The 26276-nt window shown below is 39.6% G+C and overlaps 1 protein-coding gene across 1 annotated transcript in view; it reads left to right on the top strand.

Moving 5' to 3' along the window:
• cds2 (CDP-diacylglycerol synthase (phosphatidate cytidylyltransferase) 2) overlaps positions 1–26050 on the top strand; it is a 63007-nt gene extending 36957 nt beyond the window's left edge. The window contains exons 8-13 of the mRNA XM_059965464.1: positions 5557–5644; positions 7592–7660; positions 11856–12008; positions 12337–12456; positions 17524–17627; positions 19028–26050. Coding sequence (XP_059821447.1) covers positions 5557–5644; positions 7592–7660; positions 11856–12008; positions 12337–12456; positions 17524–17627; positions 19028–19151 — 658 coding nt within the window. The 3' untranslated portion in view covers positions 19152–26050. The remainder of the gene's footprint in view (positions 1–5556; positions 5645–7591; positions 7661–11855; positions 12009–12336; positions 12457–17523; positions 17628–19027) is intronic.
• Positions 26051–26276: the final 226 nt, after the last annotated feature.

The raw sequence follows: 26276 nt of genomic DNA, 5'->3' as shown, positions 1-26276 counted from the left end.
TCCACGTACCAACTGCTGTTGTCCTGATGTTCACCTCCTCTAGCCCCTGCCTTCCCCCCTAGTCATCATGGACTCACCTTCACTACTGAGCAGGTAAGAAGGGCTTTGGGGATACTCAGACATGGCAAAGCAGCGGGACCGGAAGGTGTGAACTCCAGTGTCCTGAAGGAGTGTGCTGACCAGCTATGTGGAGTTCCCCAGTGCATTTCCAATCTCCGTCTCAGCCTGGAAAGGGTCTTGACTTTGTGGAAAACATCATGTGTGGTCTTAGTATCCAAGAAGGGCCGACCAAAATTCTTGAATGACTACTGTCCAGTGGCCCTGACCTCACACGTCATGAAGACCCTGGAGAAGCTGGTCCTGACTCACCTGCAAGCCCTGGTCAGATCAGCCTGCAATCCCCTGTATTTTGCCTACCAGGAGCACATTAGAATTGATGATACCATCATCTACCTGTTAAACAGAGCTTACTCCCATTTGGATAAGCGGGGCAGCGCTGTGAGGACCATGTTTTTTGATTTCTTAAGTGCCTTCAATGCCATGCGGCCCTCATTGCTGGGGGAAAAGCTCCGTTCAATGCAGAGTGGCACTTCTATTGTATCCCGGATAATAGACTACCTAACTGGCAGACCACTGTTTGTGTAGCTGTGTTACAGATATTGCTGTAAGCAGCACTGCAGCCATCACTGGGGACCGTATTGGCTCCCTTCCTTTTGACCCAGTATACCTCGAACTTTAGATACCACACTGAGTCATGTCATCTGCAGAAATTCTCTGATGACTCAACAATAGTTGGGTGTATACAGGGAGGACAGGAGGATGAATAGAAGGCCCTGGTTGAGGACTTTGTCAAATGGTGCAAGCTGAATCATTTGCATCTCAGCATCAATAAGACATTAAAAAAGTGATGGACTTTAGGAAGACCAAGCCTGTACTGTTCCCTATTACTATTGATGGTGAGGTGCACCTGGATGGTAGACTTGAGTGCAGTACCAACGTAAAGGCTTTGTACCAGAACGGCTAGAGTCGCTCTTCTTTTTGAGATGACTGAGTCCTTTGGAGTATGCAGGTCTCTCTTTCATATGTTCTACCAGTCTGTTGTCACCAGTACAGTCTTCTATGCGGTGGTATGTTTAGGCAGTAAACCAATTTGAAAGGCTGGATCTGTTATAGGAGTCAAACTGGACATACTGGAGGCTGTGGTCGAACAAAGGACCCTCTGGAAAATCCTGGCAATTCTAGACAATGTTTCTCACCCTTTGCATGTTTCCGTGGATGAACAGAGGAACACTTTCAGTAATGGACTAAGACATCTGTGCTGCTCCAATAGCGCTATATACAGTAAGGTAATTCTTACCCTCAGCCATTAGGCTCTATAATGAGTCAACCTATAGCCGGGGAAGGGATGACCCCCTCCTGTTAGATCCCCTCTGTTTAAACTCTGTTTATCACACCCTGCTATTGTGAACATCCTATGCAATACCACCATCACTTCTTATCTGGATGGTGTGAATGTGCATCCATTACTGTATAACATTGCAGTAATTCTTGCACTGCCATTTTATCAGTGTAAGTCTTGTAAATCTTGTAATTTTTGACCTATGTATCTTATTTTTGAGGTAACAATTTTATTCTTTCTTACTTCTAATATTTGTATATCTGCAATTGTAATGCTACCATGACACTAATTTCCTTTGGGATTAATAAAGCATCTATCTCTCTAGTTAATTAATTACTTTCAAAGAGTAGTCATTGTGATGCTGAAATGTGGCAGATAATTTGTACATAACCACTCCCACAAATGACTGTATAAACTGGATTGTCAAGGGTACCAATTATAGCAACTCTGTGCTTCTTCAAGGACTACCATGTGATCTTTCACGTCCCTCTGAGGAAGCTACAATCTTAACTAGTTGGGACATCTGGCAGTTCTGTACTCCTTCCTCGAGGTTATGATGTTAATATACTGGATCCTTCTAATTCTCAGAAGCCTGAGACAATCAGCAGCTGTGAAATTAAGCCACAAATCATATTTTTTTTTACTGTTCAACATGTCCTCCATAATTCATACACGACAGGAATGGGATGAACCTCAAAATCTTTTCATTGTAATGTCAGGGAGACAACATGGATATAGCATAATGTGTTCTATGCTACACTTAAGAAGTTTTTCCAAAGTATTAACGTTTCATTTTTCTTTCCTTTAGTACAGCAATAACTAATAGACTAGTTTTTTTGTACTCAGCTGTGGAATGGAATTTTAAATATATTTCCTTAGAGGTGAGACTGCTACAAACTAAACAACAGTTACTGCTGCTGAAATCTCACTGATAAATCATACAATGATTTGAAGTCCATAATTGTGAGATTGCATGTCAAATGTGGCAGCCATTTTGCACCCAGTGAGGTTCAAAGAAGCAAACTGTATATTAGTGACACACACAAAATGCTGGAGAAACTCAGCAACTGTGGCAGCATCTTTGGAAAAAAATATAGTTGACGTTTTGGGCCAAAACCCTTCAGCAGGGCTGGAGAAAAAACTCTGAGGAGTCAATTTGAAAGGTCGAGGTAGGGGAGAGAGAAACGCCAGACAATAGGTGAAGCTTGGAGGAGGTGCGATGAAGCGAAGAGGTAGGAAGTTGATTGGTGAAAGAGACAGAAGGCCATGGAAAAAAGAAAGGGAAGAAGGAGCACAAGGGGGAGGCAATGGTCAGGTAATGAGATAACATGAGAGAGGGACAAGGGGATGGGAAATGTTGAAGGGGGTGGAGGCATTACTGGAAGTCGGAGAAATTGATGCTGATGCCATCAGGTTGGAGACTACCGAAACGGAATATGTGTTGCTTGGCCTCAGCATCCAACATTAAGTGTGGGCTTTCTCCTGAAAGTGGAGAAGGCCATGGGTAAATATATCTGAATGGGAATGGGAAGTGAATTAAAATGGGTGGCCACTGGGAGATCCCGCTTGTTCTGGTGGATGGAGTGTAGATGCTCTCCCAATCTATGGTAGGTCTCACCGATATACAAGAGGCCATACTGGGAGCACCGAACACAGTATATGACCCCAACAGACTCAGAAGCAAAGTGTCACCTCACCTGGAAAGACTTTTTGGGGCCCTTAATGGTAGTGGGGAGGTGAAGCACTTTTTCTGCTTGCAAGGATAAGTGCCTGCAAGGAGATCAATGGGGAGGGACGAATGGACAAGGGAGTTGTCTAGGGAATGATCCCTGTGGAAAGCAGAAAGTGGGGGGGGGGCGGGTAGGGAAAGATGTGTTTGGTGGTGGGATCCCATTGGAGGTGGCAGAGGTTTCGAAGAATTATGTGCTGAATGTGGAGGCTGGTGGGGTGGTAGGTGAGGACTAGAGGAACCCTGTCCCTGGTGGTGTGGTGGGAGGTTGGGGTAAGAGCAGACGCAAGTGAAATGGAAGAGGTACGGTTGAGGGCAGCATTGATGGTGGAGGGAAGCTTATTTCCTTGAAAAAGGAGGACATCTCCTTTGTTCTAAAATAAAAAGTCTCATCCTGAGAGCAAATGCGGTGGAGACAGAGGAATTGAGAGAAGGGGATGGCGTTTTTACAAGTAGCGTGGTGGGAAGAGCTATAGTCCAGGTAGCTGTGAGAGTCTGTTGGTTTATAATGGACATCGGTGGATAAGCTGATATCCAGAGATAGAAACAGTGAGATCGAGAAAGGGAAGGGAAGTGTCAGAAATGGACCGGGTGAATTTGAGGGCTGGGTGGAAGTTGGAGGCAAAGTGGATGAAATCGACAAGTTCAGCCTGGGTGCAGGAAGCAGCACCAATGCAGTCATTGATGTGGCGTAGAAAAAGTGCGGGACGGTCACCAGAGTAGTCTTGCAACATAGACTGTTCCACGTAGCTGACAAACAGGCAGGTATAGCTGGGACCCATGAGAGTACTTATGGCTACCCCTTTTGTTTGAAGGAAGTGGGAGGACCCAAAGGAGAAATTATTTAGGGTGAGGACAAGTTCCACTAAGCGGAGGAGTTTGGTGGTGGAGGTGAACTGTTGGGTTCGGTGACAAGAAAGAAATGGAGAGCTTTGAGGTCTTCCTGGTAGGGGATGGAGGTGTATAGGGACTGGACTTCCATAATAAAAATAAGATGATGGGAGCCAGGTGACCTGAAATTCTTCACCTGTGAGTCTGTTGGGGTCATATACTCTCTTCGGGGCTCCTGGTGTGGCCTCTTGTATATCGGTGATATCCGATGTAGATTGGGAGACCTTCGCGGAGCATCGACGCTCCATCCGCCAGAACAAGTGGGATCTCCCAGTGGCCAGCCATTTTAATTCCACTTCCCATTCCCATTCTGATAGTCCATCCATGGCCTCCTCCACTGTTGTGATAAGGCCACACTAGGTTGAAGGAACAGCACCTTATATTCCGTTTGGGTAGTCTCCAATCTGATTGCACATCAATTTCTCACACGTCCAGTAATGCCTTCAACCCCTCCCCCTTTACCACTTCCCATCCCCTTGTCCCTCTCTCATGTTATCTCCTTGCCCACCCATTGCCTCCGTCTGTTGCTTGTCAACCCCCCTCACTTTCTTCTTTAATCCATGGCCTTCTGTCTTGTTCATGAATCAACTTCCTAGCTCCTTGCTTCATCCCTCCCCCTTCAAGTTTCACCTATTGTCTGGCATTTCTCTCTCCCCCGCCCCCCCCCCCCCCCCCCCACCTTTCAAATCTACTCCACAGCTTTCTTTCTCCGGGCCTGCCGAAGGGTTTCAGCCTGAAACGTCGACTGTTTTTTCCATAGATACTGCCTGGCCTGCTGAGTTCCTCCAGCATTTTGTGTGTGTTGCTCAGAATTCCAGCATTTGCAGATTTTCTCTTGTTTGTATATTAGTGGCGTTAGTTTCAAATATTCAGGATTTTGTCAGTGAAATATCTATTGCAACTTCAATTGATGCACACACAATGTGTAGTGTGCACATTTGATGTGGATCACCAAGCCATTTCTATAAATTTTCCCAAAAGTATGTCTCGCAAATCTAAAGTTCTGGCCACGACTGATATTGAAGACAATTGTTTGGCCTCAGAATCTTGTTATTCTGAGCTCAACTGACAACCTATCTTCTTTCTACTCTGTCAACTATAAGGATTGATGATTATTATGCTTCCACTTCAGTCTTAAACCTATATTATTGTAATTTCTGAATTTGAATGGACCCTAAGAACTCTGGCTCAAGGAGCATTGTTGCAGGGACTTGTCCCTATTAAACTCTCGATAGGGCTGCATCTGAGCCAGTTTACTGTAGGGTACACTGAGGACAGCAGAGCTCTGATGTTGTGGGTCTCCACATAAGCAATTCCCAAGAATGATAACATCAAGTGTGTTGTAAATTACCTGAGTTAAATCCTTCCGACACAGCTTCATACGGTTCTATTTCACTTAGCTGGAACTTGCAGTTGTCAATTTTAGTGGCTGATGTGAGGTAGCTTGTATTTTCACAAGGAATGAAAATGATGAACTCTGTTAGATCTATCTCTCCAGATACTTTATTGACTTTGTCCATTCCTTCTTGTTGTTCAGGTTCATTGTGCCTATTTCTTGTGTGATCTGCAATGATATCATGGCTTACATGTTTGGATTCTTCTTTGGCCGAACTCCACTCATTAAGGTCAGTAGCAAAACTAAGATACATTATCATAATTTGAAGTGAAATATCTGTTGTTTAAAATTTTGGTGGCCTCACTTCAGGTAGGTGATAGAAGTATTGGTACATGAAATGGAAGATTTCATCCAGATGAAGCAACTCTGAGCAACATCAGAGGGAGCTTTAAGGTGTAATAGTTCAATAGTTGTTTTAGGAAGTACTAGAAGCTGCCCTGGAATAGAGACCTACCCATAGTTTTCCTTTCCAGCATCTTTTTATACTGATAGTAATTACCCTAATAAATCCAGTCTAGATGTCAAATGTTGGTATGATTTTTATGAGCCACTGATATATGTCATACCAAGTAATGAAATCTATTGTTTACTGGTAAAGACAAGACTTAGTATTTTGGAAGAAAAAGACCAGAACACAGAAATAAACTAGTTAGCAATAGAAAATATTGCCAGATTATTAGGATTGACGATTGTACTGTAGCTGTGGGGAACAGACACAGAAGAGGAAATGTGAGGCCTGGGACAAATCAGACAATATCATTGTGAATGACAGGATGGGTTTCATGCCAAATGGCCTGTTCTATCTACTGTTTTCATATGCACCTTCCTCTTTTGTAATTAGCAGGTTAAGTTTGAGTCCTGGAAATTGCACAGAGGGACAATATGGCAGAATTTTTGTATGACAGGAGCAATTCAGACACAGTTGAAGAGTTGAGTTGAAGCCTCTGCCACTCAGGGTTGACTATGGATGTTGTTGTGTCTTAGCTATCTAGATATGCAAGTCTGAGCAGTACGATATGGAGAGAAAGTTGTTGCCCATGTAGCAAGCTCCCCCCCCCCCATGTATCTGATGAACCCGAAGGAGCACCTTCAAATGGCACAGCAAAGTTTATTCTGGATAGTTTCTAGACATGTTGGTTGCTGTTGCAGCTGGAATTACAGATTTCTGTGCAAGGGATTGGAGTAAATGTCTTTCTTTTCTACAAATTAATTTAGATTCTGGATTAGTACTTAAAGAAAGCTTGTGTGTTTTGGCGATATTAGGGGGTATAGAAGAGAGAAGGAAAGAGTGAGTAGTATTGTGTGAGACCATTTTACAGTAAGCCCTCCTTATTCGCAAATTATGCGTGAATTCAACCAACCGCAAATTGCAAAAACCCAGAAGTACTCTTCCAGCACTTGTTGTTCAAGCATGTACAGACTTTTTTTTCTTGTCATTATTCCCTAAACAATACAGTATAACAACTATTTACATAGCATTTACATTGTATTAGGTATTATAAGTAATCTAGAGATGATTTAAAGTATACGGGAGGATGTGCTTTGGTTATTGTGGATCGGGATCGAAAAAATCAGAAGTTCTCTTACTAAGTAAGTTGGAACAGGTACATCTGGTATTATTTAGCGTTAGTCAAACGTTTGTCTTAGTATATAGTATGTATTTTACCTTACTCTGCATATAAAATGCTTAAGAACATATGTTTCAGCACCAGGCTCGGGAACAGAAGTTCCCGAGTTCGATCCAGTGACGGATTGCTCCCAGTTGCGCTCTCCACCATGCCGGGTTGACGTGGAGGATCAAAAACCCAAAACCCAATAATTAAACCACTGCATTGCTTAGTAATAATTGTGGCTTTCATCAGGGTAGAGCACTTCTCACTTTATTTTCGGTCGTGACCGTGATTATTTTCGTGAACAGAAACACTGTGGATTCAGAACTCTGCTGCCGGATCCTAATGTCCACCACACTGAGACATGTTAAATAAGATCTGGGGTTCTGCTGGGTCCTAAGGTCCACCACATTGAGACAGGTTGAATAAAAGACTTGAGCATCCGCGTTTTTTGGTATCCAATGCTTCAGAATTTCTTTACACTAAATCATAAAATAATATGTATTATTAGAACCGTATTGAATTTTACTTTTGTGAAACATCATTGGTTTTATCTGTTTTCACAGCTGTCCCCCAAGAAGACCTGGGAAGGATTTATTGGAGGATTCTTTTCAACCGTCTTGTTTGGCCTTGTGGTGAGATACTAGGTTTTAAAAAAATGAATTATAAATAGCCAGAAAGTCAATTCAACTTGATGAATGAATTGAGCCTCCCTGCTTGCAATAGTTCCTTTTTTTAATTGAGTCTTCTCCAAGCTAAGCAAAGCATTTGAGAAAAACACCAGGATTTAACAACAAAAAATGCTGGAAACTGGAGTATTAGTTCCAGAAAGCTGGAAAGCAAATGTTAACAGGGAACCCCAAGCTGAACTGCAGCTTACACCAGTTGGAGGCTTAAATAAAAGTCACTTAACAAGAGACTGTCATATGAGGAATTGCTGAAGAAATTTTATTATTTTCAAGAGGAATAAAAAATGTAGGGAAAAAATTCCAGGGATGATTTACTTGAACTTTGTCAAGGGTTCTATTACACTGTACTGCTACCGCAGAACAACAGGTTTTATAACATATGTCAATGATATTAAACCTGATTCTGAAGGATGTAGCATTTCATCTACACAGAGAAAGCAGGAAAGCTGTGTGTTATTCTATGAGAAATGAAGATTAATAAGTGCACAGAACCACGAAAGATTATAAAACAAAAAGGAACAGCTGACAGGGAACACTTCCAGACTAATGTGATGGTAAGTGTAGAGCAGTGTTTCCCAGTTTAGCCCAACACACTCCTAAAGCACCTTTATACTTGCCAACACCCTTCTTAGGCACAGTAGACTTTCTGGTGCCCCATAGTGTAAAAACATGTTTACCCTATGCTAACATAAGAAAAATGATTCTGCTTTAAATTTTTATTTGTCTTTAAATCTAGCTTACACAGTGTCTGTATGCTGTACAACAGCTTTGATATCAATGTGACCCTTGAGCCTGATAGTTTCTAGCAACGGTTGAAATATCTGGCTCAAGTTGTGACAGCGAAAGCCTCTAGCCCCCACATGTTACAGTGTCCAAGAGGTTTCTGTTTTTTGTGAGTATGTGGTTCACTGCACAGAAGCTGCTTTCAACAAGATAGAAGGATGGAAATGTAATGAAGAGTGGTTGGCTTTTCTCTAAAGACCAGGAAACTTCGTATGACAGTGTAGCCACATAAGGTGCTGTGGAGTAGGTACAGAGGGGATGTCAGGGCTAAGTTTTTTACTCAGAGTGGTGAGTACATGGAATGGGCTGCCGGCAAAGGTGGTGGAGGCAGATATGATAGGGTCTTTTAAGAGACTTTTGGATAGGTACATGGAGCTTAGAAAAATATAGGTAAGCCTAGTAATTTCTAGGGTAAGGACACGTTTGGCACAACCTTGTGGGGTGAAGGGCCTGTATTGTACTGTAGGTTTTCTATGTTTCTATACCACAAAAACCAACATTTTTGAAAAGCATTTGTCCTTCTTCACCATTCTGAATCTTGATAATTTTTTCTTGCAAGCTGTCTCCCTGTTCTTCCATATTGCAAAGAAATGGGTTAATTACCCAGTCCGGAATTCCTAGATCATTTAAATCCTTGAATCAATTCTGACAACCCTTCATTAGTGACTGCAGGTGCAAGCAGTACTTTTGCAAATCACCATCTGTGAAAGAGAGTGCCATACCTTCGATGCAGGGAAACAATGAGAACATTCTTCTCCCAATGTTTTGCTTATATATTTCCAATTTTCGGATAAGAATGGACAGTGTACTTTTTGCTTGGATTAAATAGAAATTCTCGCCCTGCAGTTTCATATTTAGAATGTTCATTTTGTCATACAGATTGGCTAGATATACCACATCTCAATGTAGAAGTTCAGTCTTGTTTCCTAAGCTCTTGTTAACTTTGACCAAAAATTTAACCACAGTGACAAGAAAATTAAAGAAATATTTTAAGCAGCAGCCTTTTGACAGCCACTGTACTTAAGCGTGAAAAAGTAAGCGTTCAAACTCTTCATCATTATCTTGGCATAACTGGTGAAATGTTCTGCTATTTATTGGATTAACTTTTATTTTGTTGATAGCAGTTATTACTAGAGTAATGCTTGAATAAAGTCGCTGGCTGAAGGTTTTGGCTGCCAGATGTTGACGATGAATTACACTTTGGTTATGAACACACTTGTAATTCAGTTTTTCATAACTGCCACTAAACCAGTGTGGCAACCTGTCATAATATGGTGTTCCATCTGTTGCACAATAAATCATGTTCCTAATTGGAATACTTTAATCCTCAATATACATTTTGAGCATGTCATAGATTGATTGTCTGTTAATATTTGTTTTAAAAAATTTTACAGAAGAGAATTTCTTCATAAACTTTTCCATTTTTGATAAACTGTACATAGGCCATTAGCAATTCCTCATTGTCTTGTCCAGTTGACTCATCCAGTTGTATCCTAAATACTGTGTTTTTGTAGCTCTGTGCATATTTGATACTCAAAGTCTTCACTCATTTTGTCAATACGACGAACTACAGAGTTATTACTCAGAGGAATTCATTCTAAAATACTGGTATCCATTTTGAGCACTTTTGATACAGCTGGCATTATTAATCTTTCACCAATTGTATAAGATTTTTCATAAGTTGCTATAATTTTCGAAATGTTACAAGAAACAATGAGATCACACTCCAGGTCATTTTCAGCTTTCTTGGCAAATGACTCGTGTGTGCAACACTTCTCAAATGATTCTTTCATCTTCTGGAACTGAGTATACCATAAGTAGCCTTTTTGGTGTGTCTTTTATGGAAGTGTTCCTGCAATCTTGATGGCTTCATTAGACAGTGTTACAGATAAGACACATTGGGTGTCGCTGATCTGACAGTAACAGAATAAGATCATACTCCAAGTATATAACATTGTATTGATGCACTTTTTGTAGTTTCTGTTTATTAGCAGGATCAGAATCCAAGGCTTCACCACCTTCAGACTCATAGCGATGATACTGTATATATTTATCCATCATTAATGGGCTAAATTAAAATAAAAAAGTTAATGCAAACTGGAAATGCCTATCAGACGTTGACCACAGATGGAATGATGGTAGCAGCACGCAAAGGAACAGCGAGGCAAAGACGATCACAACAGTGAAAATTATGTTACCAAGGATTCAGATTGGAATCTGAATGTTAGTTGAGATAGAGCTGGTGTTTAGCAAGCTACCTTTGTACTGTTCCATTTAGTGCAATTGACCAATCATGTAAGATCTCATCCCAAAGATGGTTCTGGACTGCATATATGAAGCTGAGGTCGCTTTGAATACCTCAAGAGGAATCCTCAGGGTCAGCAGGTTCACTGATTGGCTCTATTTCCCTGTTTAGTTCCAGCCAGTGCTGTATTGTTGCATGATCTGTTTTCTGCAGAGAAAGTTGAGAAAGTGTACTTGACGTACCAACTGTTAAATAACCTGAACTTAATCTGTGCTGTGAGTCAAGGAACTATTGGGTACTATGGTTGCTCATTTATGCTTCCACCAATAATAACTAGTTCGTAAGGTCAAATGAGATTGCCAAGTTTCAGACACATTGTGACGACAAGTGCTCACTGCCTGCAGAGCCATGGTTCTTACTGTGTTCCAGTGTCTCATCCTTTTATTTTTGAAAGTGCTTGCTGTACTAGCAGTCGGTCAGGCCTCATGCCTCAAATTAGGGTGCTGCTTACCCCCCCCCCCAAGAATGTCCGCCAACGACTTCTACATCCCCTTAGGACATCTAATCGCCCCCATTGGAAATCACAGGTGTAGAGAAACAGAGCTGGGGCAATTGAGCTGCTCCCACATTGTTGCTCTGCACCTTCTAACTAAAAGGTGAACTATATTCAAAGAAGTGGTTATGATTTATAACTTGTATTCTCCAAAACCTTTTAAAATCATTGTTGAGGTAGGTTCTATGTGTTATTCTGGATGTCAGAACCTTGGAGAAGGCACAGAGAAATTTCCCAGAATGAAAGCAGGAGTGAAGGAGTTCAGCTGTGAAAAGGAACAAAAGAAGTTGCAATCCTGCACCGAGAACAGAGAACAGTTTTGGGGTTTTTAATAAAATAATGTGATGACTAAAGAATTTAAATTATGTGATCAGTGACAAAAGACACATGGATGTTGAATACACAACAAGGGAATGGATATGAGGTTGGAAGATCTTTGTTTTTATTTATTTATTATTCAAGTTATTCAGGATTATAATGTTCTGAAATCTGATGTGATTATCGTATTTCTTCTACACACTGGCATGCTGGTTTCAGTCATTACTTTCTTGTTCATGCAGCTGTCCTACGTGATGTCAGGATACAATTACTTTGTCTGCCCTGTTGAGTTCAACAATGAGGCAAACAGTTTCACCGTGGAATGTGAACCATCAGAGCTGTTCCTGCTGCAAGATTACACAATCCCAGGTGTTCTTCAGTCCATTATAGGCTGGGTATGACATTGAAGACTTTGTATATTCATTATGTTTCAGGGAGTGACTTTCTGAGTTTGAGAAAGCTGGATAAAAATATACTTCACACACAAAATGCTGGTAGAACACAGCTGCCTAGCCTGCTGTGTTCTACCAGCATTTTGTGTGTGTTGTTGTTTGAATTTCCAGCATCTGCAGATTTCCTCGTGTTTGCTCTTTAAAAATATACTTGCCATTTCCTCAATCGTGACTGGGTGAAAAAGGCTCAGAAAATCACCCCTTCAAATTTGCAATGGGAGACATTGCAATCGATGAGCTAACTGCATTTCCTCTTGTCTCATTTCTGTAGCGGACTATTCGAATGTATCCTTTCCAGATTCACAGCATTGCCCTTTCTACTTTTGCATCATTAATTAGCCCATTTGGAGGATTCTTTGCCAGTGGCTTCAAGAGAGCATTCAAGATCAAGGTACATTTTTATCTCCTTCCAGCTTGCAGATGTTGGGGAATAAAGAGTGGGTGCCAGGGTATCCATGGCTTAATTTCAAAGAAGGGTGGGGTTATCCCTGTGAGTGTTGGCGTGTGGCCAATTGGTTAAGGCATTCGTTTAGTGATCTGAAGGTTGTTAGTTTGTGCCTTGGCTGAAGCTGCGTGTGTGTCCTTGAGCAAGGCACTTAACCACACATCGCTCTGCGTCGACACTGGTGCCAAGCTGTATGGGTCCTAATGCCCTTCCCTTGGACAACATTGGTGGCATGGAAAGGGGAGACTTGCAAGCTTGGGCAACTGCTTTTCCATTAAAAAAAACCCTCCAAGGCGCAAACCCATGGTCTATCAAGACTAATGGAGGCCTACTACTACTATCCTTGTGATCTGGGCAGTATTTATCCCTCAGTCCAAACTACTTCCAGAGAACATCTCGTTATTTGATTTCTGTAGGAGCTAGTTGTGTACAAATTGCATACTATATTTCTCAGACATTAGGCACGATGTGAAGTTTTCATTGAAAAAACTGTATTTGAAATTATGATCAGAAGAATATTATTTTTGGGAGCAAAGTTGCACTTTGTATGTCAACCTGTATTGGTGAAAGTGTTAGCAAGTGCAGCTAAGTCAGATGTAAATATGGTGAGCTATGTTAGTTTACTTTCAACAGCCAGAACAGTCCAATCCAAACAAAGTGGTTGAACATGTCTTATCAGCAAGAATTCACAACCATCTCCTAGTTCTGTATCATCAACTCCTGTGGTTCATTTCCTCTGGCAGTTTGAAGTACTTTCCATTATTTCAACTGACAAACATGTATGAATCCTTTGAGAGCCATGTATATATGTTTGTGTGGGTTATGTACAGCTCTTATTGACTGGCAGACTGAAGCACTGACTTTACTTCCCTTCAGTATTAGGTGGAGAGGGTTTCAGGCTTCATAAAGGATTGCGCATTGCACAATCCCATCGTAATAAAGGGATCACCATTTGCATTGGCTTACATAGGAAATAGCTGAGGAACAGGAAGATAAGGCACCATGGTCATCCTTTTTAGTTCCGCCCACTCCTATCAAGTTGCTCCTCTTGCATTTTTCCCTTTTCAGCATACTCCAGCTCGAGACCACTGGGAGCAGTGGAGGTACCAGAGGGAGAATTGTCATTATCTTGTTTTATCAGCTTGCATTTGTAGAGCTCAAGGGTAAGGAAGGAGTGTTCGGTATGTCATGCCTCCAGTTCCAGAAGACAGTTGAGGAAAATGAGGAGCAGTCAAGGGACCTATCAAATGATAATTATTTTAATAATAGGAGTTACAGTCAGATACAATTTCTGGGGTTAACTCATTCCTATTGATAACCTTGTTGCCAAAGTTAGTCTAAGTTCAAAATATAATTTCCTGATGTATTTTTACCCCTGGAATTATAAGTTGGAAGATTTTAAGATTATAAAAAACTAAAATAAGTGTGTCAGTAAAGACAATGGTCTTATTTAGTAAATGAGACCATAAGACATAGGAGCAGAATTAGGCAATTTGGCCCATCAAATCTGCTCTGCCATTCAATCATGGCTGATCCTTTTTCCCCTTCCTCAGCCCCACTCCCCGGCCTTCTACCTGGAACTTTTGATGCTGTGGTGAATCAAGAACCTACCATGCTCTGATTTAAGTACACCCAACGACCTGGGCTCCGCAGCTGCCTGTGGTAACAAATTCCACAAATTCACCACACTCTAGCAAAAGAAATTTCTCTGTATCTCTGTTTTAAATGAACATTTAAAACAGAGCCTCTATCCTGAGGCTGTGCCTTTTTGTCCTAGTCTCTCCCACCATAGGAAACATCCTTTCCATATAACCATATAACAATTACAGCAGGGAAACAGGCCATCTTGGCCCTTCTAGTCCATGCCGAACGCTTACTCTCACCTAGTCCCACCTACCTGCACTCAGCCCATAACCCTCCATTCCTTTCCTGTCCATATACCTATCCAATTTTATTTTAAATGACAAAATCGAACATGCCTCTACCACTTCTGCTGGAAGCTCATTCCACATAGCTACCACTCTCTGAGTAAAGAAGTTCCCCCTTGTGTTACCCTTAAACTTTTGCCCCCTAACTCTCAACTCATGTCCCCTTGTTTGAATCTCCCCTACTCTCAATGGAAAAAATCTAACCGCGTCAACTCTATTGATCACCCCCATAATTTTAAATACCTCTATCAAGTCCCCCCTCAACCTTCTACGCTCCAAAGAATAAAGACCTAATTTGTTCAACCTTTCTCTGTAACTTAGGTGCTGAAACCTAGGTAACATTCTAGTAAATGTTCTCTGTACTCCCTCTATTTTGTTGACATCTTTCCTATAATTCGGTGACCAGAACTGTACACAATACTCCAAATTTGGCATTACCAATGCCGTGTACAATTTTAACATTACATCCCAACTCCTATACTCAATGCTCTGATTTATAAAGGCCAGCATACTAAAAGCTTTCTTCACCACCCTATCCACATGAGATTCCACCTTCAGGGAACTATGCACCATTATTCCTAGATCACTCTGTTCTACTGCATTCCTCAATGCCCTACCATTTACCATGTATGTCCTATTTTGATTAGTCCTACCAAAATGTAGCACCTCACACTAACAGCATTAAACTCCATCTGCCGTCTTTCAGCCTTCTCTTCTAACTGGCCTAAATCTCTCTGCAAGCTTTGAAAACCTTCTTCATTATCCACAATGCCACCAACTACTTCTGCATCTGCTCTGATTAGGCCTTCCAACATTCAAAAGGTTTCAATGAGGCTCCCCCACTCCCATCTTTCTAAATTCCAGCGAGTACAGGCCCAAAGCCATCAGACATTCCTCATATGATCATCCTTGTGGGCTTTCTTTGAACATTCTCCTATGTCAGCACATCTTTTCTTAGATGAGGAGCCCATAACTGTTCACAATAATCAAGATGAGGTTTCACTGGTGTCTTATAAAGCCTCAGCATCACATCCCTGCTCTTATATCCTAGACCTCTTGGAATGAATGTATTTGCCTACCTCACCACCAACTCAACCTGCAAGTTAACCTTTAGGGTTCACACTCCCAAGTCCTTTTGTATCTCAGATGTTTGGATTTTCTCCCTGTTTAGAAAATAGTCTGCACATTTATTTCTTCTTACCAAAGTGCATGACCATGCATTTTCCAACACTGTATTTCAATTGCCACTTTCTTGCCTATTCTAAAATGTCTAAGTCCTTCTGCAGCTTTCCTGTTTCCTCAACAGTACCAGCCCCTCCACCAATCAAAATATCATCTGTAAACTTGGAAACAAAGCCATCTACTGCTATACATTGATAGTCATTGATATACAGCATAAAAAATAAGTTGTCCCAACACTGACCCATGTGGAACACCACTAGTCACTGGCAGCCAACCAGAAAAGGATCCTTTAATTCTCACTCACTGTCTCCTACGAGTCAGCCAGTGCTCTAACCATGCTAGTAACTTTTCGGTAATACCATGGGTTCTTAACCTGGTAAGCAGTCTTATGTGTGTCATCTTGTCAAAGGCTTTCTGAAAATCCAAATACTCAACATCCACTGCATCTCCTTTATCTATCCTACTTGTAGTTTCCTCAAAGAATTCCAACAGGTTTGTCAGGTGGGATTTTCCTTCAAGGAAATCACGCTAATTTAATCCTATCTTGTCCTGCGTCTCCAAGTACTCCATGACTTCATCCTTAACAATTGACTACAACATCTTCCCAACCACTGAGGACAGGATAACTGGTCTATAATTTCCTTTCTGCTGTCTCCCTCCTTTCTTAAAGAGTGGAGTGACATTTGGAATTTTCCATTCCTCTGGAACCATGCCAGAGTCCAATGATTCTTGAAAGATCATTACTCATGGCTCCACAATCTCTACCATTACCTCTTTCAGAAGCCTAGGGTACAGTTCATCTGGTCTGGGTGACTAATGCACCCTTTAGGTCTATCAGCTTTTTGAGCACCTTCTCCCTTGTAATAGTAATTGCACTCACCTCTCTTCCCTCACACCCACAGTGAAGACTGATGCAAAATACTTATTTAGTTCATCTGCCATCTCCTTGTCCCCTGTTATTATTTTTCTGGCCTCATTTTCTAGTGGTCCAATATCCACCCTCATCCCTTCTTTATTTTTTATATAATTTAGGATACTTTTTCTATTCACCTTGATATTGTTTGCTAGCTTGCTTCCATATTTCATCTTTCCCTCCTAATGATTCTTTGAGTTGCTTTCTATAGGTTTTTAAAAGTTTCCCAATCCTCCATCTTCCCATTGATTTTTGCTTTGTTGTACACCCTCTCTTTTGTTTTTACAATTGCTTTGACTTCCCTTGTCTGCTACGGTTGTACTGTTTTGTCATTTGAGTATTTCTTTGTTTTGCAATACATCTGTCCTGCACCTTCCTTATTTTCTCTAGAAACTCAAGCCATTGCTGCTCTACTGTCATCTTTGCCAGCACCTACTTCCAATTTCCTTTGGCCAAATCCTCTCTCAGACCACTGTAGTTTCCTTTACCCCACTGAAATACTGCTATGTCAGGCTTTACTTTCTCCCGATCAAATTCCAAATGAACTCTGTCATGATGTAACCAGGTGGCAGAAAAAGTCCAAAAGACTGCATGACCTACTCCCCCTTATTTTATGAAAGCATCTTTCATGTGTTTACTTGAGTGAATTTTCTTCTGAGATTAATCTGGAAATTTCCACACACAGCATATTTAAGCAGTTTTGAGTTTTTAGTACTCAATTTGTTATCATGAATATTCCATGCCCAGTTTAGGGTGGTTAGTCTGCCTTGATTTAGAAGATCCAAGACTACCTGCAAGAAGGGATCTTAAAAAGACTTCAAAATCTTTGCAAAGACAAAGCAGCTGCAGCAGTTCTGCACGGAATTTGCCTTTAAGGCATGTTAATTATTTATAATAGACTTTCTGACATTTTTATTCCCACAGTAATAGCTGGGAACAATGAGGAGAATGTACCAACCTGAGAACAAACTAATTTTTTTCTCTTCCCAGGATTTTGCCGACACCATCCCTGGACATGGTGGGATTATGGACCGCTTTGATTGTCAGTATCTCATGGCAACCTTTGTTAATGTCTATATTGCCAGCTTCATAAGGTAAGTGCAGTTCAATGAATCTGAAATTTAATTTTCTTATAATGACTAGGAACTCTTAGTTCTCTGATGCAGAATGCTTCAAAAATAAAATTCATTATTTTTGAGTCCATTTCCAGATAAGGCCCAATATGAATGCAAGTAAAATGTATTATAGGATTTTAACATAGCAAAATATCATGGCAGACTGCAAAATTTCTTCATTGCTATTTTCTAAATTACAGAAAATAAATCATGGTTGATTTATTTTCCTCTCAACCCCATTCTCCTGCCTTCTCCCCATAACCTTTGATGCTTACTAATCAAGAACCTATCAACTCCCCTTAAAATGTACCCAATGAATTGGACTTCACAGGCACCTGTGACAGTGAATTTCACAGGCTCACCACCCTGTCGCTAAAGAAATTCCTCCTTATGTCTTTTCTAAATGGATGTCCTTCTATTCTGAGACTATGCCTTTTGGTCTTACACTCTCCTATTAGATACCGTACATCCTTTGCGTGTCCACTCTACCTAGGTTTTTCAGTATTCAGTAGGTTTCAATGAGATTCACCCCACCGCCCCATTCTTCGAAATTCCAGTAAGTACATCAAAACAGAGCCTTCAAACTCTCCTCATACATTAACCCTTTCATTCCTTTCTTAAATATGAATCACAAGGACTTTACAACTTATTTTTCCAGTATTAATTAATTATTATTTGTCTTTTTTGTATTTGTACAGTTTGTCTTGTTTTGGACATTGGTTGTTAGTCTTTATGTATCGTTTTTTATTGATTCTATTGTATTTGTTTGTTCTGCTGTGAATGCCTGTAATAAAACAAATCTCTGGGTAGTACATTATGATATTTATGTACTTTGATAATAAATTTACTTTGAACTTCAAAACTACTCTCAATACTCCAAATGTGGTCTGACCAGTGCCTGATAAAGCCTCAGCATTACATCTTTGCTTTTAATTCTAATTCTCTTGAAGTGAATTCTAACATTGCATTTGCCTTCCTTACTATCGACTCAACCTTCAAGTTAACCTTTAGAGAACCCTGCTCTAGGACTTCCAAGTCCTTTTGTACCTCTGACTTCTGATTTTGCCTCTTGTTTTAAAAATAGTGCGTGCCTTTATTCCTTCGAACAAGGTGCATGACCATACACTTCCCTACACTGTTTTCTATTTGCCACTTCTTTGCCAGTTCTATTCAAGTCCTTCTGCAGACTCCCTGCTTCTTCAACACTACCTGCCCCTCCACCTATCTTTGAATCATTTGTAAGACAGAAATAACATAAAAAATGGCAAACCTTTCTTACTCTCAGTGGTTGTGTTCTCTCATTTGGCGGGGATGGGGGGAGGGGGTGTTGCAACTAGAAAGCTTAAAATGTATTAAATTGTTTCTTTGGTTCTTTTTAGGGGCCCAAATCCTAGTAAGTTACTGCAGCAGTTGCTGGCTCTCCGCTTAGACCAGCAGCTACAGATATACAAGAGCCTGAAAGCCAGTCTGATCCAGAAGGGCATGCTGTCTGCTGGGGCATAGAACTGAGGCATTCATTGGAATGGTCGCAGTGAAAAGCCTCAGGAAAGAGTCCAGCCAGTGACCTTTCTCTCAAACTCAGTGTGTCCAAACTATCCAAATGCGAATCTCCATATGTAACTGAGTGGTCCAAACTCCTTCAGGTACCAGGAAAAGCATACTTTATTCGTACATTGGTTGACGGGATTGATAAGTAGCAATATGTTTAATCATGGGACCTTACCTCATTAGTAGAAGATGTAATGCTGGAATGGCCTCTGATGAGTCTAGCCCATGATTAACCATTGAAGCGACACAAAGAGGGTATTTTTATGTTTTAATTGACTCCCCATTGTTGTCTGCAGTGAGAGATTGGGAGGCTAACTCTGAACTCTACACAATGTCATGGTTTTAGTCCAGGTGAATTCCAATGCTAGCCTGATCTGCACCGGTGCGGGGTGATTTATTTGTTCCTCAGCTCAAATGTGTGCTTTAGGGTGGAATAGATGTAGTATTTGGTCTAGCTTTGACCATGTAGTTTGTGAAGAACTTGCTGTTTTACATTTTGCGTTTATAGGGCAACTTGAGCCACCTGAAGGAGCTTAGAATATGACGTTTACACTGGCTGTATTTTAGGAAATAGAGGAGTCTAGTAGGAGAAGAAATAAATAGCATTTGCACACTGGAGAGCATGCAATGGGGTGTCAAAATAAGATATATGGAACAATTTGTCCTAGATACATGTCATTTATTTCAATTTATTCACTTGCAACTTAAATTGTATTGTAACACTGTGTAAAACTTGGCCTTTTAAAAATTTTCATGGGTGGTGTATTTTTGAGATAGCATCTCCATTTAATAGAATTTAGTATCCCTGCCACTTAAGGAAAATATTAACTTTTACAAATATATTTAATCCAAAAGAAACATGTGCACTCAAGTATTATTTAGATGTTAACCTGTAATCTTTTCTGTCTTATGTGAGGTCTTACAACTGTGTTGTGATTTCAAGCCATTTTCATGACAGTGATTTATGTTGGGAGTATAGTTTCAGGGAATGCGGATGACTTCTGGTCTCTTAACCAGGTGGCTGCTCTTTGAATAAATGGCATCTGCAATCTGTTCAGCTATATGGGGAATTACCCCATGAAGCCAGTTTTTTATTGTGTTCCTCCTATTTCCTCGTCCCCTCCTCCATCCCTCACCTCACCTCTTCTGAATGAAAATTCAGGCACACTGGATGACCAACAGTTGACCCAGGAGATTTACCATTCTCCTAACTAAGAGAAAGTGAGATTAGTCATTGTTGATCAACCCAGTCATTTCAGTGGAAACAGCCTGTACCTGTGCTGGGGATGAAGTGAAGATAGAAATGAGGGTGGGCTGCATGAGTTCGAACCAGGCCAGCTTCTTACTTGTGACAGCAAAAGGTAACTCTGGGGAAGGACTGATGGTCATTTTTCAGGTGCCTGTTAAGGACTGCATAGTGCCAAAAGACTGCTACTACCATTAGATTATAATGTGGATAATTTCATTTAATGACTAGGACTGTGGCTTAGAACGTTACTTATTGACTCCGGTATTAAAATCTGAGAGACAGCAGAAAGCTCAATAATTCAGGGAGAATGTGCAAATGATTATTTTATCAATATTCCAACAAAACTAGAGAATTAACACTTTTCCTAATCCGAGTAATTTGTTCAGTTATCTGCCCTGCATATTTAATTTTTTGTCCAAGCTTTCAAGTTCCTCTAATGTTTGTCAACAGCCAATTTTCAGTATCGTCCAAAGAACCATTAGTAGCTGACAGCTGCTGTGTTGACAATCCTTGTGTACACAGTGGAAAGGATATGTTTCTATGATTAAGTTGGTACCTTAGGAGTGAACATTGACCTGCTGTGAAATCTTCATTACCCTGATATTCTATATGCTATGTTTAGTTGGTAGGGAAGGGAGACCAGCTTAAGTTGTCACATACTGTGCCACTAATTACCATCTTCAATTTGCTTTATTTCCAATTTCTTTTTGGCCTTTGTTCCAGTATTCTTGTTAGTTGTCCTGCTGCACTGCTTTCTAGCTGTGGAAGGGAAGAAAGAGAAATATATTATGAATCACTTGGTGCGGCTGTCAAAGGCACCCAGATACTGCACCAGAGGCACAATTTTCCACCCAAATTTACAGCATATCTCTGGTGCAAGACAAAGTGTGATAGCTTTCTGCCAGGAGTGTTTTTGCTAGATTTAATAATAGTGACAGGACATGAATGAAATGAACTCAGGAATTGTCTCAGCACAGTGTGTTGTTACTGAGGAGCTGTTTTGTATTCTAGCTTACTTAAATTTATTTGAGAAATTTCATTAGGAAAGATGGCCACTAATTTCATTCATCTGGAGAAGTCCTACTTTAAAATTGATGCCCTAGGAATTGAAGAAATTACTTTGGGTTGAGTGATGACATGACACAATAGTGACAGTGACGAGAGGTGACTAATTACTGGCTAAGCCTCACCAAAGCAAATACTTTGCTCCTCAGGTTTATAATAGAAGGCCAGCAGCAGGGTTCATTCATTTGTGAAAATAAGAAGTAATGAGGCAAGGTTCATTCTCAGTACACCTCATTATATCGTTAAACCACATCAACAAAGTCTCCATGTCACTGCAATGTCATTATCTAGAAGTATGTACCTGGGTAAGGAAAGAAGGATGAATTGGTCTTCAATGTGAACAACTACATTTCCAGTTCCCAAGTCCTCTTTTCAAACTGATGTGTCTGACCAGGGTAAGTTTGGGTCAATTTAATTTAATTCAATTGAACATCTTTGTGACAGTTTCAAGTAGGGCTTGGCCAGAAAAGATTATGAATGTCTAGAGCGTTTTGTAAGAGACATTGGCAAACATTCAAGTGGGAGAAAGTTGTACAAAGCATAATTGGCTTATTACCCACCTTCCAGTGTCCATTGACTTCAACATGTGGGGGTAAGTATAACTGGCATTTTGTATTCTTAGTCACCTCTTTCTTGCTGTTAGCCAAAGACAATTGTCTTCTCAACAACTCTCCACCCTCATTCATTTAAAGTTTTCAAATAGTGGAAGGTATCGTATAAAATAGTTGAGTTTGCCAACTGGAGAATCCTCAAGGTGTTCCGTGTCATTTGCTGGACACATACATTAGAGCCATTTCTTGTCTCCACCTGGGAAAGAGGCTAGGGAATAAGAACAGGCTTGGTAATATATCAGCATCGCCTGTGCTGGTATGATGAGCGTTATATAAGTTCTCCGTCATGTCTTCCCTTCACTAATTTGATTGAATAATTTAATCTGTGCCACATTGAATCCACTATTGTTGCAACAATTTTCCCATGAATTTTTCCATTTCTAACTATAGGCCTGTGAAGATAACAGCTGAATAAAGGATACAAATTTATTCAGCATAAAATTTTGATAGTTTGGGTCACTTTTGTATACTGTGAATTAGTAATGTTTCTACTGTTTACTTTTCTGATTGTTTAAATATTGCAAAGGTTTGTATTTAAGTGCAGAAGCCTGTGAACTGGTGACATCTATTAAAATTAGTATTTAAAGCAAAATGTAAACAACTTTAAGAGGGAATCTATTTTTTAACAAAAAATCAGTTGAAAAATCAGTGATGCATGAAGTTTTTAATCAGCATGATGAAGAGCATTTATTATAAATTTTGTTATCTGTTCTGTTACAAAAAGAGAATCTTTTTGAAATGTATTCCCATTATAACTGAACTGAAGAACCAGACTATTGTATCCAATGGCTCTGTAACTGTACACATGTTTGCACTAGACATTTAGAATATTGAAAATTGGAAAGAAGGGTATCTGGGACACGATTTCAAGTCAGACCCCAATAGTGTTCTGAAAACTAGTCTGCGGAAGAGTAGCAGTTTGAACAGCGTCGATAATCTTATGTTAAAGGTGCCTGCTACAGATTGACAGTAAATGTCAGATGTATTGTATTAAAATGACACCCAAAGCTTCTGAGATAATGACAATCCCTTTAATGTATTGAGAAATTCCTCCTGAAAGATGTCCCAGTGTTATTGAGAGATGTGAGTTTGTTCTAAAGGAGTATATCTTGTGCCAAAGTATCTTTTAGTCTTGAATTGAATAATAGTGCACAAATATGTAAACCATTATGTAAGATTGCTGCCCCCTGGTAAAATCTATACATATCATGTCTTGGTGTGGCAGCAGCAAAGAATTTTTTGAATCTTTGTACATTGAAAAAGCCTAAGTTCAAAACGCTGCATGAGAAACTCTGGGAATTGGTAGTTTGGAGATATTTAGTTTAAAACTTCATTATGGGGTTAGAGATATAAGAACTTGATGGTTGCTATTTCACTGAGCCTTGTGCAAGGATTATACGGGAATATGCATGTAAGAGGATATGCACAAACTATACAAGAACCAGTGGTAAATCAAGTAGCTGATTTCATCACAACATCTGAAGCTCTTTAGCTTCCTCACTGAAACCTTTGGTACTATCAGAAAAGGTCCTGTGCCTTCCAAAAATCCTATTTCCATCCCCTCCCAACCACAAGGTATCAGAGATGCTAATGAAATCAGAAAGTCACAAATGTTTTTTTCTAATTCACCGGGGATATTTCAAAAATAAATCTATAAAGGTGTTGGGTGTCAAGATGCTTTCAAGAACAATATTAAATGTAAGTTTTGTAACACAGTTTGTCTTTTGTGGAAGTCCTGTAAGACTTGTTTTTATTCTTTCAGCAATGTCCATGCACTGTTGTACAAATTCATTAGATTAAGACCTCATGAGTAAATGCTGTGTCTGACCTCAGAGGTTCACCTTTCTAGTTCTTACTTGGATTTGGTAGCGCAAAGTACAGCCAACTAAACTTCTTATATTTTTAAACTTTGGGGCTTTATGGGTATTTAATTTTTTAAATATTCAAAATCTGGGTCTGTGGTTGATATATGCATTAAAATTAATGCAAAATCAATTAAAGCAATTTCCAGTATTTTAAAATAAATATTAATGTGCTGAAATAGCTGAAAATGTATTAATTAATGTGATAAAAATGAAAAATGACATTATGCCTGAAGATCTGAGACTTTTTTTGCAGTAGTTGGAATTCATATATAAAGCTAATACATAGAGAGGTAGAAAGAACAATCTGTGTAGGTACCATATCCGATGCGGACGTTGGTGACCTTGGTTTTCCATACAGATCTAGAAGGGACAATAGGTAATGGAAAAAGAGCACAGCTCTTTTATAATACAATGTGCCTTCTGATGTATTTTTGAGGGAAGTATTGCTTTATTTTTGAGCCAGACCTGAGAGTGCATATTTTGAATAAATATCCTAGCTCTGACTCTGAAGCATGCATAAATTAGAATTAAAGCCTATTCCAAAACAAGTTGGAATGATTTTAGATAAGCCCAAAATAAAAATGTTGATGCAGCTTTTTTCAACTTAAATGTTCCCTGAGGATGTTTTTTTGGATGTGACTTCTTTGATTTAATATAGTTGCCTGCTGAGCAATGTTCCCTCTAATTATTGTTACAGCTGCGCAGACCAACCATTGCTGTGAGCAGGATATTTTTACAGAGCCTGAAAACTGCGTGGCATTTTAAATTTTGTTTTGTTTTTGCATGCTATGAATATTTAGAATGAAATTTGAAAAATTATATACTTTTGATTTTTATTAACTGATGGGTACAGCACAACAAAGAAAATCTTTCACGTTGCATAAACTGTTTTTAGCTGTGTAGCAACAAAGGCGGTGAGCACAGGAGAATTTCAGTTACTGTGCAGCCGCACACCCGCACAGCTCAGAGGGAATAGTGCTGCCGAAGTTGATGCCTCTGAATTCAAGTGTGGCTCTCCAGCTGGCATCTGTTAAATGAAAAGTCGTACTTTTTGCTGCCTCCTTCTGGAAGAACTACATCTTGTCATGGTGCAAACTGACAATTGAACCAAATACGATTCTAGTTTGTACTGTTGCTTTACACAGGATGCTAAATTGTGTGCTATTTGACACAATCTCTGAAAAATATTGAACTCAACAAATGTTGTCAAGTTAGAAAATTTTAATTTTCATTTAAAGAACCTGAATGAATTCTCCAGCTTTATAACTATTCCATTAACTTATTTGGTTAATTATAATTAATTAATTTATTGTGGAATGCCTTGATTGATGCTGAGATGCCAAAAACATCCATCTATTGTGTATAATTTATACTCTGTTCACATTGTACAATCAATGACCCAAATACAAATCACATAAGGTAGTGTGTTACATATAAATAGAAACCTGAGAGAGTGGTTTTGTAGAAGATAGCGATGGGGAATTCCAGAAAATGATTGAAGTACAAAAGCTGTAGAGGTTAGAACAGATGAATAAACTTCACAGAATGTGTTATTCCACTTAAGATGATAGATGAAAATAATTCAGTCAAGTCAATGAAGGCAATTTCTAATATGAAATGTGAGCTTATACACTTACCCAGGAGAAACTTATACAGTAATCTAACAGTTCCATAGATTTAATAGATTAAAATGAAGGACACTGCAAAAACATTGAAACCTCTTGAAGGCTGGACACAGCATTTCTTCTGGATTAGATTACAGCACAGACTAATGCACACATTTATTTAGGAATTGTGGTTGAGTAAGTTGCTTATTTTATTAATGCTAAATGTCTATCTGTGTGAAATGTAAAACATTCGGTTTATGTGAACCTGCCACGTGTTACTGTACATGTCTGTATTTGTACTGAACATTTCAACTTGTGTGTTCATATGTGTATATGTGCATATAAAGTGTACACAGAGATGCGCTAACATACATGTATGTGTATATTTGAAGGTGTTTAAGAATACACATTATTTATATATGTTCCAAATAAAAAAAATATCTTACTAAATGTCAAAGCTGTGTCATTCATCCTTTTTTGACCATACAGCTGTAAACTTCTTAAAATAAGGCAGCCAGTTTACATATGAATTTTACCTATTCTTATCTCTGTAACTGTTACCACAACACCATGTCCCATTGTCCAGGTAACCTACCAGGTACCTCTGGTACTAACAAATAATGACAAAAAAAAAGAAATCTACTATTGCCTTTTTATTGCAACTAGAGATGGCCGCTAAATGA

This window comes from Hypanus sabinus, chromosome 1 (genome assembly GCF_030144855.1).
Source record: "Hypanus sabinus isolate sHypSab1 chromosome 1, sHypSab1.hap1, whole genome shotgun sequence".
Taxonomy (NCBI): Eukaryota; Metazoa; Chordata; class Chondrichthyes; order Myliobatiformes; family Dasyatidae; genus Hypanus; species Hypanus sabinus.
This window is presented reverse-complemented; position numbering and strand designations above follow the sequence as displayed.